The sequence below is a fragment of the Triticum dicoccoides genome, chromosome 3B (genome assembly GCF_002162155.2).
Source record: "Triticum dicoccoides isolate Atlit2015 ecotype Zavitan chromosome 3B, WEW_v2.0, whole genome shotgun sequence".
Taxonomy (NCBI): domain Eukaryota; kingdom Viridiplantae; phylum Streptophyta; class Magnoliopsida; order Poales; family Poaceae; genus Triticum; species Triticum dicoccoides.
Genome location: NC_041385.1, coordinates 701,183,747 through 701,196,457, shown reverse-complemented (window position 1 = coordinate 701,196,457; position 12,711 = coordinate 701,183,747). Strand labels below are relative to the sequence as shown.

At 44.5% G+C, this 12,711-nt stretch overlaps 3 protein-coding genes across 3 annotated transcripts; 1 reads left to right on the top strand and 2 right to left on the bottom strand.

Moving 5' to 3' along the window:
* Positions 1-1,455: 1,455 nt before the first annotated feature.
* On the top strand, positions 1,456-3,781 carry LOC119279824 (putative E3 ubiquitin-protein ligase SINA-like 6). Its single transcript, XM_037560928.1, has 3 exons — positions 1,456-1,674; positions 2,184-2,354; positions 2,945-3,781. Exons 1-3 carry the CDS (start codon positions 1,456-1,458, stop codon positions 3,587-3,589), a joined length of 1,035 nt encoding a protein of 344 aa, XP_037416825.1. The 3' UTR covers positions 3,590-3,781.
* Positions 3,782-4,314: 533 nt separating this feature from the next.
* On the bottom strand, positions 4,315-5,999 carry LOC119281892 (CHD3-type chromatin-remodeling factor PICKLE-like). Its single transcript, XM_037562298.1, has 4 exons — positions 5,905-5,999; positions 5,630-5,750; positions 5,516-5,543; positions 4,315-5,442 (listed from the first exon to the last, which is right to left on the bottom strand). The coding sequence occupies exons 1-4, from the start codon at positions 5,955-5,957 to the stop codon at positions 4,559-4,561; spliced, it is 1,086 nt and encodes a 361-aa protein (XP_037418195.1). The 5' UTR covers positions 5,958-5,999; the 3' UTR covers positions 4,315-4,558.
* A 108-nt stretch (positions 6,000-6,107) lies between these two features.
* LOC119279823 (chromodomain-helicase-DNA-binding protein 3-like) lies at positions 6,108-8,546 on the bottom strand. Its single transcript, XM_037560927.1, has 6 exons — positions 8,490-8,546; positions 8,369-8,374; positions 7,725-7,894; positions 7,480-7,634; positions 6,478-6,536; positions 6,108-6,212 (listed from the first exon to the last, which is right to left on the bottom strand). Exons 1-6 carry the CDS (start codon positions 8,544-8,546, stop codon positions 6,108-6,110), a joined length of 552 nt encoding a protein of 183 aa, XP_037416824.1.
* Positions 8,547-12,711: the final 4,165 nt, after the last annotated feature.

Here is a 12,711-nt window from a genome sequence, read left to right as displayed (position 1 = left end):
TGGCGGCGCCCCTCTTTGAAGCCCACAAAATATTTTGCACCATCACCATTGTACCCATCCATTTTCGCCTTTTTGCTGCTAGAGCTCGATTCAGGAGATACATGTTGTTTGTCCTCTTCTCTGCCGTAAGTGAGAGCTGGAATTATGTTACTAGTGAGAGCTAGAATTGACGGATCTGGCTGGAGCGAGGGAAAGAGCGGAGCACGTGACCTCATGAGTGTGATGTGTGTCGTCGATTGCCACCGGTACTCGCCAGAATCAGCTAGCGCAGCGGGTTAAATTTTTTTGCAACAAAACTATTGTTGCAACAGCGACATACACACAGTTGTTTAGAATGTTTCTGCAACAAGGATCCTGTTGCCAAAAATTCTGCAACATGACGTCTGCTACGAGGTTTCTGCAACATGATTATTGTTGCAAAGACGTCTCTGCAATATTACCTCTGGCAATGGGGAACGACTCGCTCGGAGAAAAATCTAAGAGCAACTCCAACGGGCCGACCCAAACGGACGGCGTTTTTGTCCGCTGTTTGTCCGTTTGGGTCACCCGTCCGCCTAACGGACATGAGCCGGACAGGGGCTGCCCGTGGATGAACCCAACGCACAAGACCAAAAAGCGGACACGCAATGTGGCGACGCAGCTTCCCTCCCACGCTCGCCCCGAGCTCGCCGCCGCGCCTGGGCCCGAGCTCGCCGCGGCCGGACGTTCCTCGCCACGCCCGGCCCTCCCTCGCTGCGCCCGGCCAAGAACTCGCCGCGCCCGGCCAAGAGCTCGCCGCAGCCAGCCCCGAGCTCGCCGCGCCCGGCCAAGAACTCGCTGCAGCCCGGTCCTCCCTCCCCGAGCTGGTCGTGCCCGGCCAATGAACTTCTGTTGTTGTGGCCGTGGGCGAGCTCATCTCCATGTCGGAGCAGCAGGTGCTCGACTGCACGGGCGACGCCAACACCTGCAACGCATGTGACATCAACACCGCGCTGCGCTACGTCGCCGCGAGCGGAGGCCTGCAGCGGGACGGGATGGATCTGGCCGGCCGGCGCATACAGCGGCCAGCGCCGGTGGCCTCGCCGGTGCGTGCGGCCGGCGGAGGCACGAAGACCGGTGAGGGGCGGCGGATCCGCGCGAGGCGGGATGGATCTGGCCGACCAGCGCCGGATCCGGCCAACAGCGGACGAGATTGGGGCGGCGGCGCGGGAGCTGGGGACGAGCGGGCGGCCGCGTTGTGCTTCGGGGGCTGAATCGCATCTGTGGGTCGCTGATGCGTGGGATCAGGTCGGACACGCGAGGACACGAGCGAGCGACGAGAGCGTCCGCTTTTGTCCGTCGCGGACCCATTTCTTCCCATATTTGCGTTCGGTTTGGGTCCGGGACGGACAGTAAGCGGACAGCGGGCGGACGCCTTGTCCGTTTGGGTCGCCCCGTTGAGCCATCTTTTCTGTCCGGATGACCTAAACAGACAAAATGGGTCTCGCCGTTGGAGTTGCTCTAACGGCTCGCGAGGTGAAAAGATCCGCCGGTGTGAAAAAAGTTTCCATAACGGGCTATGGTGTGAACACCGATAATTCTCCATCCAGAAACCGCTGCTACGGAACAGAGCTCGACGGGAACTGGATTCAGAAGCTCCGCGCGCAGAGCTCGGCGGGAGATCGACCGGCCGATCGTCCATCCATCATGGCCAAGGTGATTACCTCGGACGCATTTCTCTCTCCGACCCCCGTCCAGTTTTTCTCGGGCCGCCGCCGCCGCCGCGATTCACCGCGTGCAGAGCTGAATGGGGTCGTAGGTTTGCCCGCTTAGGAGGAGGGCGACGGTGCCCTGATGGGGGCGCGGAAGGGGACGCGGCGCCGGCACCTCCGGTCGCTCTGGGTGGAGGTGGCGGCGGCGCGGCCGGAGGTTTAGGGTTTAATTTGGGGGAAATTGATTGAAGCGCGTGCGCTCGCATAATTTCCCGGGATTTGAAGCGACTTTGCAAATTCCATCGCGAGAATGCTGATTGCCATGGTCTGGTTCGGGTTTGCCAACTGAGCATTCGGGTGTCCTGTATCAAAATTTGGATATGGACCTCTGAAGAGCCTTGAAATCTCTGAAAGATGGATGACATACGTATTTTCTGCTTCACTGTCATATGCCTATATGGCCATCCCTTGCATTGTTACTGAACTTTGCATTTTGCTGGGCGCAATCTGCAGAAGGCTGGCGCTGATAGGACCGCGGCAGTGAAGGCAGAAAGCTGCTCCAGGAAGAAGGCTAAGGTCGGGCCCGAGGCCAAGGCTGCGTCCTCGAAGATCACTGTCACCTTAGACCCCAAGTTGCTGGAGTGCTCGGTTTGTTGCAGCCCACTGGTTGCTCCCCTTTCTCAGGTACTGAACAGAGCCCTGTACTCGACGAACTAGTATTAAGTATTCCCTTGTTGAATTGAATTCTTACTCCATTTTATTAGATTCTTTTTACACCCTGCAATTTAGTTTCGTGTTATGAGGTTTCGACGATTTGTATCTTGTATGTTGATGTTGATGTATAGTTTCTGATATTTCACTTGTAGCAAATCTTGCATCAGTTATGATGTTTTGGTCAGTATGCTGATCGTAGGATTATATATTTTTTTCCCTTCGTCTCATTTCAGTACAGTTGGTTGAATGTTACTTGGGAAACTAATAAAATTAAGATGTGCACATATTGGTCCCAACTCATTTCAGTATGTATCGGTCAGTAACTTTGCATTTAGGTAAACTAAGTTTCCTTCCAGGGCAATGTGCGGACATATATTTTCTCCTGTGGCTTGTCAATTGCCATTACCAAGAATATATGATGCATTGCCAATCTTTGCATCAAAATCACCGTCGATAGTACGGCACAAAGTTGGCACCAGCGGTAATCCAGTGTTATGTCGTGCTTGTGCACTCCTGCTGTTTCAGTAACACATTCCTGATACCTTTCTTTTTGTCTGCAGTGCGCAAATGGCCATATCACATGTTTCAACTGCTCCTCCGATCTGAACTACAGTTGCAGCTTGTGTTCTGGGCCCGCCAACACCCACTGCAGTGCCTTGGAGCGCATCCTCGGCGGCCTGGCCGTGCCGTGCTCGTTCCAGGAGCACGGGTGCACCGAGATGATCCCGTTCACGGAGAAGCTGGCCCATGAAGAGTCCTGCCTCCATGCCCCATGCCACTGTCCCGTCGCTGGCTGCTGCCCCTACCCCGGCCGGTCCCTGCGCGACCACATCAACGCGGATCACCCTACGATCCAGTACACCCGCATCACGGCCGGCCGCCTCTACCCCCTCAGCATGCGCCATGACGAGCCGGCCCGCCTTGTATCCCTCGGCAGCAAGGCAGTCTTTCTTCTTGTGGTTGACCGGAGCATCCCGTCGGGGCTCACATTGTCGGTGATCCACCTCATGAGCGACCCGATCGAGAGGGAGGATTTCAAGTACAAGATCCAAGTGCATACGCAGACGGGCATTCTCTCTCTGTCCGGCGAGACACAGAGTGTCAGTCGACTGAGGGGGCCTTACCAGGCTGGCGCGTCGCTGTTCGTCTCGGACACCATGTGGTCTCCCCCAGATTCTCCAGTGTACCTCGAGCTGAAATGCTAAATCTATACTCAATCTGGTAGTAGAAGAATTCTGAGACTCCATTCTATGTTTGCGCTCTTGTCAGCTGTGACAATGTGGTTACTAGGAGTACATTATCTCTGTTGTTTGTCGAAGTTGGGTAATTGGATCATAACATATGGATTGGTGCAATGCTAGCTTAATTATTAAGCGAAAGGTAATTCTTGGAGTGCAGATTTGTGAGATGTCTGTAGCCCGGCCAAGAGCTGCTACTTCTTTTTTGTCCAACAGTGAGTTTGCAGATTTGTGAGGTTTCTGGTGCCCGGCCAAGAGCTACTACAATTCTTTTGTCCAACTGTATGCTTGCAGCTTTTCTCCATGCATGCATGCATGCATGTATTCTTGAGCTCGATCGATCCGTGAAGCGACAAAATTGAAAGAGTTGCCATTTTTCATGGTAGCACGAATAATTTTCAATAGATATATAGACTCCCCCCGTCTCATAATGTAATGTAAGACGTTTGACGTTTTTTGAAATAGTGATTGGATCGCATCTGGGCCGTTGGAGCCAAGGGGTGTTGGCAGGATAGACAAGGGCTGTTGGATAACTGAAGAATGTAGACGCCCTGTTGGGGGTATTAGCCATGTCAGCAATGCATCGAGACAGCTTCTGCATTGCCTCATCAGGAGAGAAAAATGTGCAAGTGCCAGGTGTTACCACACAGTATCAGCAACCATAATTCTTATAACAAGGTGATATAGATGGCATCACTCATAATTCTTACGTAGCTATATATCAGCAACCATAAATAAGGCAATAAAGGTGCCATCACTCGTCAGTTCTCACCATACATGGACAGACGCCCCAAAAGTCGGCATATAAATCAGCTACATAATTCTACTTAAGCAGTTATATAGATAATCCTATACAAAAGGAATGGACGACTAGCCTGAGTTTCTGCATCAACTGTCAGGTGCTACAACAGACTTAACCTCTTCGGTTTCATCATCCTAGGAAGAGCTGCCGGAGTCTGACTCTGAGGACGAGCTACCGGACTCTGAGGAAGAGCTGCCGGAGTCTGACTCTGAGGAAGAGCTGCCGGACGCTTGAGGCTTCACGCCTGCTACAATAGGCTTAACCTCTTGGTCCTCTTCCATTTCATCATCCGAGGAAGAGCTGCCGGACTCTGACTCTGAGGAAGTCAAGGGGCTGCCAGGAACGGGAGCTACTTCTGGCTTCACAACGCTCACTGTTTCAGCTTTCATGTCTACTTCAGTTCTAGCGCGTGCTACTTCAGGAATTTCTTCATCTGTTTCATCATCAGAGGAAGAGCTACTGGACTCGGAGGAAGCCTCTGGAGCGTACATGTCATCGCTGTCTTCATTGTCCATCTCCTCGAAATACTTCACGGCGTTCCTCTGCCTTCTCCCGCGGCCAAGATCCACCTTGGGAGTGGCAGGCTTGAATACTTTTAAATCCTCAACCTTGGGGGAGGGAGGTACTACGTCCTCGGCACCATGAGGAAAGCTCTCGACGCCGCCGAGATAACCGTTGCCTTCTTTAGTGCACATCTCATCACTAGAAGGGTCTAGCTTGAGGAGATTCTCAATGGCCTCGTCATCATAATGGATTGATACAGCTTTAATCTCCTTTTTGTCCTGAATTATCTTGGCTCCATGTAGTAGAATGGACTTCAGCTCATCAGCACTTGGCGGCTTCTTGGAAGAGTTCATTAAAATATTTTCAATGGTCAGCTTCTGCTTAGACTTCTGCAATATCTTTGCTTCAACAGAACATTTTGTAATAAGCTGGTAAACAACCACCGGTCGGGTCTGGCCAATCCGGTGAGCCCTGGACTGTGCTTGCAAGTCCATAAATGGATTGAAGTCTGGATCTGAACACACGAAGGAAAAATAAGTGCCAAGAGGATTTAAGGCGAATGAATCAGATAACTAAAAACCACTCACCATATATAATTACTCTATCAGCACCAGGCTACCATAATAGTGAATAATGTTAGTCCAGTTGCATAAAGTGGAAGAAATAAAAACCAATGAGGCTGTGAGTATTAGAATTCATACCAGGTCAATACCTATACCACCAGCACAAGTTGACATCAAGAAAATAAATGTTTCACTTTCAACGTTGTTGTATTCTTTTATGCTCTCCTGCCTCTCAGAGAGTGCTGTCTGTCCATCAATGCTGCACGCCAACACAGATATATTAAGTGAAAAAAAGAAAGAGAAAAAAATGTCAGCTATACTCTGAAACGACTGAAGAAATATTGAGCATCACTGTAACCATATATCCATCAGAAGATTGAATGGCAAATGCAGGTCTGATTAATGAAACATACCGTGCATATGTGTATCCCAGGAAAGAAAGGAAGTCCTCAAGAATATCAAGCATTTTCTCATCTGGGAGAAGATCAATACACGGTTCCCTCTCTCTTTCAATTTTGGGAGCAACTGCAGATTAAGAATTGACGATTATTACATCCAAGAACAAAACATATGGAACAAATAAGCAAGCAACGCCTAGATAGGATGCAGTAGTAGGTCAAGGCACCTTGTGTAAGAGTTGAAGTTTCCCTGATGCAGAAACTAGTGATTGGAGAACATCTTCTCCTGCATGTTGTTTAACATCTGATCCTGTAAACAAATACTGGAGAAGGAGAAACAAATTAGCAGGAGAAGTGAGACTCAAAGTTAGAATCTATTAGTTCGCGTGAAAACATACTACAGAATGCAAAATTCAAATGCATGACAGACTGCACTAAATATGTTATATCGCCACCTCACACAAATCTTTGTCAAAATGTTCCTTATCGTAAAATATCAAGACACATGAAATTCCACAAGTTTATGGCAAGAAAGATTCAAGGAAAATAGATGTAGCCTTCAACAAACTAAATGGATGCAAAATCTACCGGATGATTGCAGCATTTTCGCAGTTCCATGAGCACGTTGTTCAGAGGACGCTTCTTTCCTGAAAAAGTTCACACAAGATCTGTCAGCCCCAATGTAAATATTACTTGGTTAGAAACAAGTACGTAAGCCCAATTATAAGAACATTCTGTGAAGTTAGATAACTTGGTTCCCACCACTCAGAGATTCTCCATGAGAAAATGATAATACGGCTATTACTTCAAGGGCAAGCAAGTTTCATAAGTCACAAATGCTGTCGGTGAGTACCCTAAAGTTTGTTCTTTGTCATTGTAAGTTGCTGATCAGAAAATCTAAGCTAGAAGTTCATGTGCCATTTAAGTTTAGGCATAGATCAATCCAAGTATAGTTGGTGAGCCAATTCCAAGACTTTTGTGGGATGACCCCGTTTTTCTAGTAGTATCGCAGTTAAGTGACTGGTGGTAAAAGCACGTACCATTTGAAGGCCATGCTAAATTGAAGGCCTCAAGAAGTTGCATGGGTCAAATATCACTCACTTTGCAAAAAATGCTCTCCTATATTTAAACTTCACACGCATAGTGCCATAATGTTAGCACAAACCAGCCACCTGGAGGCATTGCAACACCTGCGTATTTTATGGGTGGAGGCTGGACTACAAGTTGCCAATAGAGACAAACTTATGTCGGCTCACTGGCGTTAGGGATCACAGGAAGTGACTGTTGCATGCTAGACATCCAGAACTGACTAGCCAGGTTTTGCTGTTCTGTAGCCTAGATTTTGCTTTCTTGTAGCCCTGTTTCTGTTGCTATAAGTTCTCTTTTGGTTGTTTGTCGCTGACACTAGTGGCATTGTACTAAACAACTTCTCCGCGTGTTTTCTAATACAAAGTGGCACAGATTTATATGCATGGTCGAGAATAACATTAGCAGAAACCAACTTTATCAAGAGAATTTCATGCAGATTAAGACAAACTGGAAAAGTATATATATATAACGATAAATGCAAGTGAAAACTCTTCAACTGACCATCCTGAATAGCACTGTTCAACTCTGAGTAGTTCTTCTCTAGAATATTAATGTAAAGATCTCTCTGAGAATCTGTAAGCGTACACGGAACTTCTACCCACTTCTTTGTTGGCATAGAATCTTTTAGCACATCAGCTTTCAATCTCCTCAACATCCTAGCAAATCAAACATGAAAGAACTAAGAGTCACATCCAAGTTATCAAATAAACAAAGTAAATAGCTTCATCGTTAGACAGAAAAATCACCTAGGCTTTAAAATCTCAGGAATGCGGGCGATTTTTTCATCTATTGTCAGACCCCGCTCAGATTCAATTGGTGAGAACAATGGATCATCATTTGGGTCAGAGAACTCATTTGGATCAATATAATGAAGCAATGAAAACAATTCCAGGACGTTATTTTGGAATGGTGTTCCCTGTATGGTCAAGAAGAAAAAGAGGAACAAGGTCCAACCACATGATCAGATCATTCCAGAAAAGGGCAACTAAAATGCATTTCGATGAGAAGTACTATATGCTATATTGCTGAGAGCCATATGTCACTTGATAAAACAGCTAGCACAAGTAGATCACGAAACATGGGCTATGGATTATTTAAGATTGCCGTTGCCTTAAGAAGTCTAGTGGTGAACGGACTCATCCAACCCAATTATGTTGGTGGCAGTGCAAGACAGCTGCAAGCCTGCAATGCCTCAAATAACATTTTATTTGGTCTGTGGAATCATATTGGGGGGGTAACTTTATAAATCTTACTATGTAAGATAACTATTCCGAAATGCCTACAGGTAGTGTGGAGTTGAAATATTTTCTCCTAAACAACTACAGTAGGCAAATGATGTCATTTCCCCAAAAGTCTATAGACCTCTTTCTGATGAAATTTTTTGACAGACCTCTTTCTAAAAACAAGGAAATCAATGATACCAAGCTGGTATGGACACATCCAAATCGATGATACCACAAAATATGAGTGAGCCCTTATGGTACACGATATATCACAGCTAAAGTACAAACTTCCAAGGATATGAGGTAAACAGGGTTTCCAATAGTATACTCTGTAATAGTTTGCATGACACAGATGGATTGCCCAGAATCAGACCAGATGGGACAAATCATTAACTTCTAAATTAAGCAAAAGTACACCTAGGGCTAGGGTATGGAAGACTTACTGTAAGTAGCAACCGGAAATCTGAGCTATATTTCTTTAGGCAGGATGCAAGATTACAATCAAGCGTCTTCAATCTGTGAGCCTCATCAACTGAAGCAAAAGGGAGGTGTTGTACGACAGCAGAAGTGTTAACTTGCAGGCTAATAAGAGACAAATTAAGACTAGATAACCTCGATGCAGCTAAAAAAACTTACTGACAATCGTTGACCACTTAATTTTTTTAGAACTGCTTTATCAATTTGGACAATCTCATAACTTGTCACTAGAGCATCAAACAGAGTCTTCCCTTTGGAAGAGTACAGTTCATGAGCTTGAATACACTTCCTGGAGTCCTTATCTCCTTGGTAAACAACAATACTAAGATCATGTGCCCAGCGATCAAATTCCTAATACACAGAACATGCATCCAGAAATTACAGACTGTCCAGCTAACATAATAAGCACATTTTATACAGCATGAAGAGTTAAAGACAATGATTTGAGCTCCTTCACTACAAACGTTCAGGATACTATGGGAGAGGATCATGAAGGTTATACAAACCTTTTCCCATTGCAGTAGGATGCTCTTGGGAACAATGACCAATGCAGGAGATGTGGTCAGGCTTCCCTTGATTATGCGGTTGAGAAAGCAAACAACTTGGACAGTTTTGCCAAAACCCATTTCATCTAGCAATAGAAAAAGAAAAGGCAAAATTCCCATTATTGTCTTTACAATATAAATGAGAAAAGAACAAACAAGAATTATGCCAAGAAACTTCTTCCAAGACATATGCATGCAGTAATTCACAAGTAACACCCTACATCAATGTCTTTGGTAAGAACAGTAAAGGTATCTCTTCAGACTGGGTTATTTCAGAAGGAACCAAAGTTAATACTTCCTCCGTCCGGAATTAGTTGACGCTAAAACTGATGTATCTAGACATATTTCAGTCCTAGATACATCAGATTGCATGGCGATAGATTTGTACATAATAATCATTGTACATAAAAACTCCCTATGTATCAATGCATTAAGATGCAAGACTTTTTGTTATCTCAAAAAATATGTAAGAAACCTTTGCAAAGACATTTGAATAATACTTGGGTCATATACTGAAATAATAGTAAAGGACACAAGTGCATGGATTGTGACTACAGTTCATGAACATACCAGCAAGAATAACGCTCCTCCTAGATTTGAAATTTTTAAGAATCCATTGTAATCCTTGAAGCTGATAAGCGTATAGTACATTTTCTGGGACCATCACGTCACTGTTCATTGGGCTTTGTAAAGTATTTTTATGCCGTTGGACAAGCATAGAAACAGCTGACGCCACGCCTTCAGTGCAGTAAGACTCCCATGTAACATCACAATAGTCAAGCCCTTTCCATTTGACGAGGAACTCGTACCCCTCAAAATCTTCATTATTGTGAAAACTAGCCAGGACGTCACATAAACCATCACGACCAAACTTCCGGCGGCATGCAATGGCACGATCTACTTCAAGCCATTCAGGTTTCCTTTGATCCTCCGAGTATGCTTCTTTAGGTAAGCTGTTGCAATAAGTTTGTATAATCATAGGAAAGAACATGAGAGAAAGAGTATTCAAAAGAAGTGTTACCAGTTAAGAACACAGGGCAAAAATTAAAAGGAAAATGGCAAGTGTGAGTTCATTACAGTTCATTATTCATTCAGGTCTTATAGAGTAACCAGAAGGAGAAAACAAATCAGTAGATAGCAGATTTAAACTGCCTGTACTCCCTCCGATCGATATTACTTATCGCTCAAATGGATGTATCTAGACATATTTCAGTGCTAGATACATCCATCTAAGCGACAAGTAATATGGATCGGAGGGAGTAAAAAGAATACTTGTTTGACTGTTGAAAGATTACATATATACGTAGTTTATAACACATCAATGAAGAAAACTTTGCCTACATGAACCAACTAGATAATTGGCATCAAAAGGACAGCTTCAGATCTGACAAAAGAATAACAGCAGTAATTATAGAAGGCAAGGGGCTTACGTATTCTTGCTTATGTAGGATCGTGCTCGTTGACGCTCAACAACAAGAAGCCAATCAAGTGGAACCTGGAGCATGCAAAATCCAAATGATTCAGTAAAATAATTAGAAATTTCACATTGATTGTACTGACATCACATAGCCGAAAGCCATTCTAACAAAGGAAATATATGTAGCTAATGAGCTATGGCCATGCATGAGTATGTGGCAATAGGGGCCGACTGCAATGCCAAAGCAGCTACAATAATGTGGCAAGGAGGGAAACAAACCCAGCAGTCGTGATGATGAGAAAGTGATTGCCATTTCACGAGCATTTGATACGAGAAATCTGACTCCTGAAGAATCACCCGTCTGCAACCTACAAGCCTTTGGACCTTTTTTGGGGCATACACTTCCGTCCCGTTAGCCAACGATGCTTGATCGATTTTGCAGAGAGGACATTCCAAAGTGCCTCTACTATCTTGCATCGGAGGACTAAGACAGAATGTGTGGAAGCTACGAGAACAGCTTGAATTCTGGCACTGGATTAGAAGACAGCTGCCAGCTCCACTCTGTGCACAAATAAATCAAATAAGATTGATGGATACAAGGCAATGAAAAATAACCAGCTCGACAAACCTTACAAATTCCTCACAAAAATAACACACCTTACATATTGAGCAAATAGGTCCACTAGAAGTGCTTTTGCAAGGTTTTACAGTACTACGCAATAGCTCATCATCTGATAGAAAACAGAAAGTTAGTGTTAGAATATCAACCTCGCAAACAAGCACACATGTACCCAGCAGATCATTAAAAGGCAGAACATTGTGTGAACGTGAGTCTGTACACTGTCACAACAGCAAGCTGCAACAAGCATAATTAAAGAAGTATAGCTGCAACATGCTGTCACTCAAGAACATTAATTCATGAATGGTGCACGCATAAACACAGACACGTATAGTAACAGTTATACAAGATTTTTAAAAATTTCTGTGATGAGTTGGCTGTCACGTACCAACTGTGCATAATATTGGCACCGTAAATCCACCACAAGGGCGATAAACTGACGGTTTTCAACAAATCAGTAACTTATTTACCTGATCCTGAAGATTTAGACGTTGACAACATACACGGAGAAGCTTCAGTGCACCTCTCCTAGAAATGAATAGGGGACATTTATTACTTCATGAAGAGCAGGAATTAACGGAGTACTTTTTGTGAATTTACATCTGAAACATGATCAGCCTTCTGTTTCTCTTGTAGGCACTTTGACATTCTTCTGCATGGAATTGCCTTCCTATGATCTGTGGTGATTTCAAAAGTAAAATTTAACGGGTGGCACATGATGTTCGAGAAAATTTTGTAAGCCACATGATCACCCAATTGGAACAAAATAGATACAAATTACTGCAGCTTAAAAGATGTAGTAGTTCTTAATCCACTATGGGTGTGTTCATACGAACTTACTCTAATCAAGAGGGGGCATCTGATCAAATGATATTCGAAACTTAAGTGAAGGTTAAAAGTTTGAGCGAGTTCAAAACCAAATCATGAAATATATTGTGCAATGGAACAAAGATAATAAGCAAGCATAGTCCTCCATCGTATCATCTTATAAGGATCCTTGGTTATCTGACTTGGTCTTTCCAAAAAAAGGAGAAATGCTTCCAAAAGGCTCCTCAATTAACTCCAGAAAAATGCATATGGAGAGTTTATGAAGCAAAACACACAGAAAAAGGAGAATTATGGTAACAAATTGTAAATAAAAATATTGATCACAAAGGGTGCCAACTTACTATCCACAGTGTCACTATCAGAATCGCTGTTGTATGCATCTTTGCTAGTTCCCATTCTGTGCCGAAGACGCTTTGATCTTTGCTGAGGAGTCAAGTGATCATCATCTGCACAATGCAAACTTTAAATTATTTGCCACAGAAGAATGGATATATGGCTCTCTCATTTTGTAGGGAGTATTTGGTTGGTTAAGACAATGTTTTGACAAATTTAGCACACAAAAGATTGAACACTTAAGCATACCATCATCATAGCTACTCCGCGATATGTTTTTGTCTTCAGTCC

Excerpts from the sequence above, each read along its gene's own strand:
- LOC119279824 (XM_037560928.1), top strand. The coding sequence starts at position 1,456 with ATGGGTCTCGCCGTTGGAGTTGCTCTAACGGCTCGCGAGGTGAAAAGA. Across the intron at positions 1,675-2,183 it reads GTCCATCCATCATGGCCAAG|AAGGCTGGCGCTGATAGGAC; the intron begins GTGATTACCTCG and ends CGCAATCTGCAG. Across the intron at positions 2,355-2,944 it reads TGGTTGCTCCCCTTTCTCAG|TGCGCAAATGGCCATATCAC; the intron begins GTACTGAACAGA and ends TTTTGTCTGCAG.
- LOC119281892 (XM_037562298.1), bottom strand. The coding sequence starts at position 5,957 with ATGCTTGATATTCTTGAGGACTTCCTTTCTTTCCTGGGATACACATAT. Across the intron at positions 5,751-5,904 it reads CTGGGATACACATATGCACG|CATTGATGGACAGACAGCAC; the intron begins GTATGTTTCATT and ends GTTGGCGTGCAG. Across the intron at positions 5,544-5,629 it reads GTGGTATAGGTATTGACCTG|CCTGGTGCTGATAGAGTAAT; the intron begins GTATGAATTCTA and ends CTATTATGGTAG.
- LOC119279823 (XM_037560927.1), bottom strand. The coding sequence starts at position 8,546 with ATGCAAACTATTACAGAGTATACTATTGGAAACCCTGTTTACCTCATA. Across the intron at positions 7,635-7,724 it reads CCTGAGATTTTAAAGCCTAG|GATGTTGAGGAGATTGAAAG; the intron begins GTGATTTTTCTG and ends TTGATTTGCTAG. Across the intron at positions 6,537-7,479 it reads GAACAGTGCTATTCAGGATG|GAAAGAAGCGTCCTCTGAAC; the intron begins GTCAGTTGAAGA and ends GAACTTTTTCAG.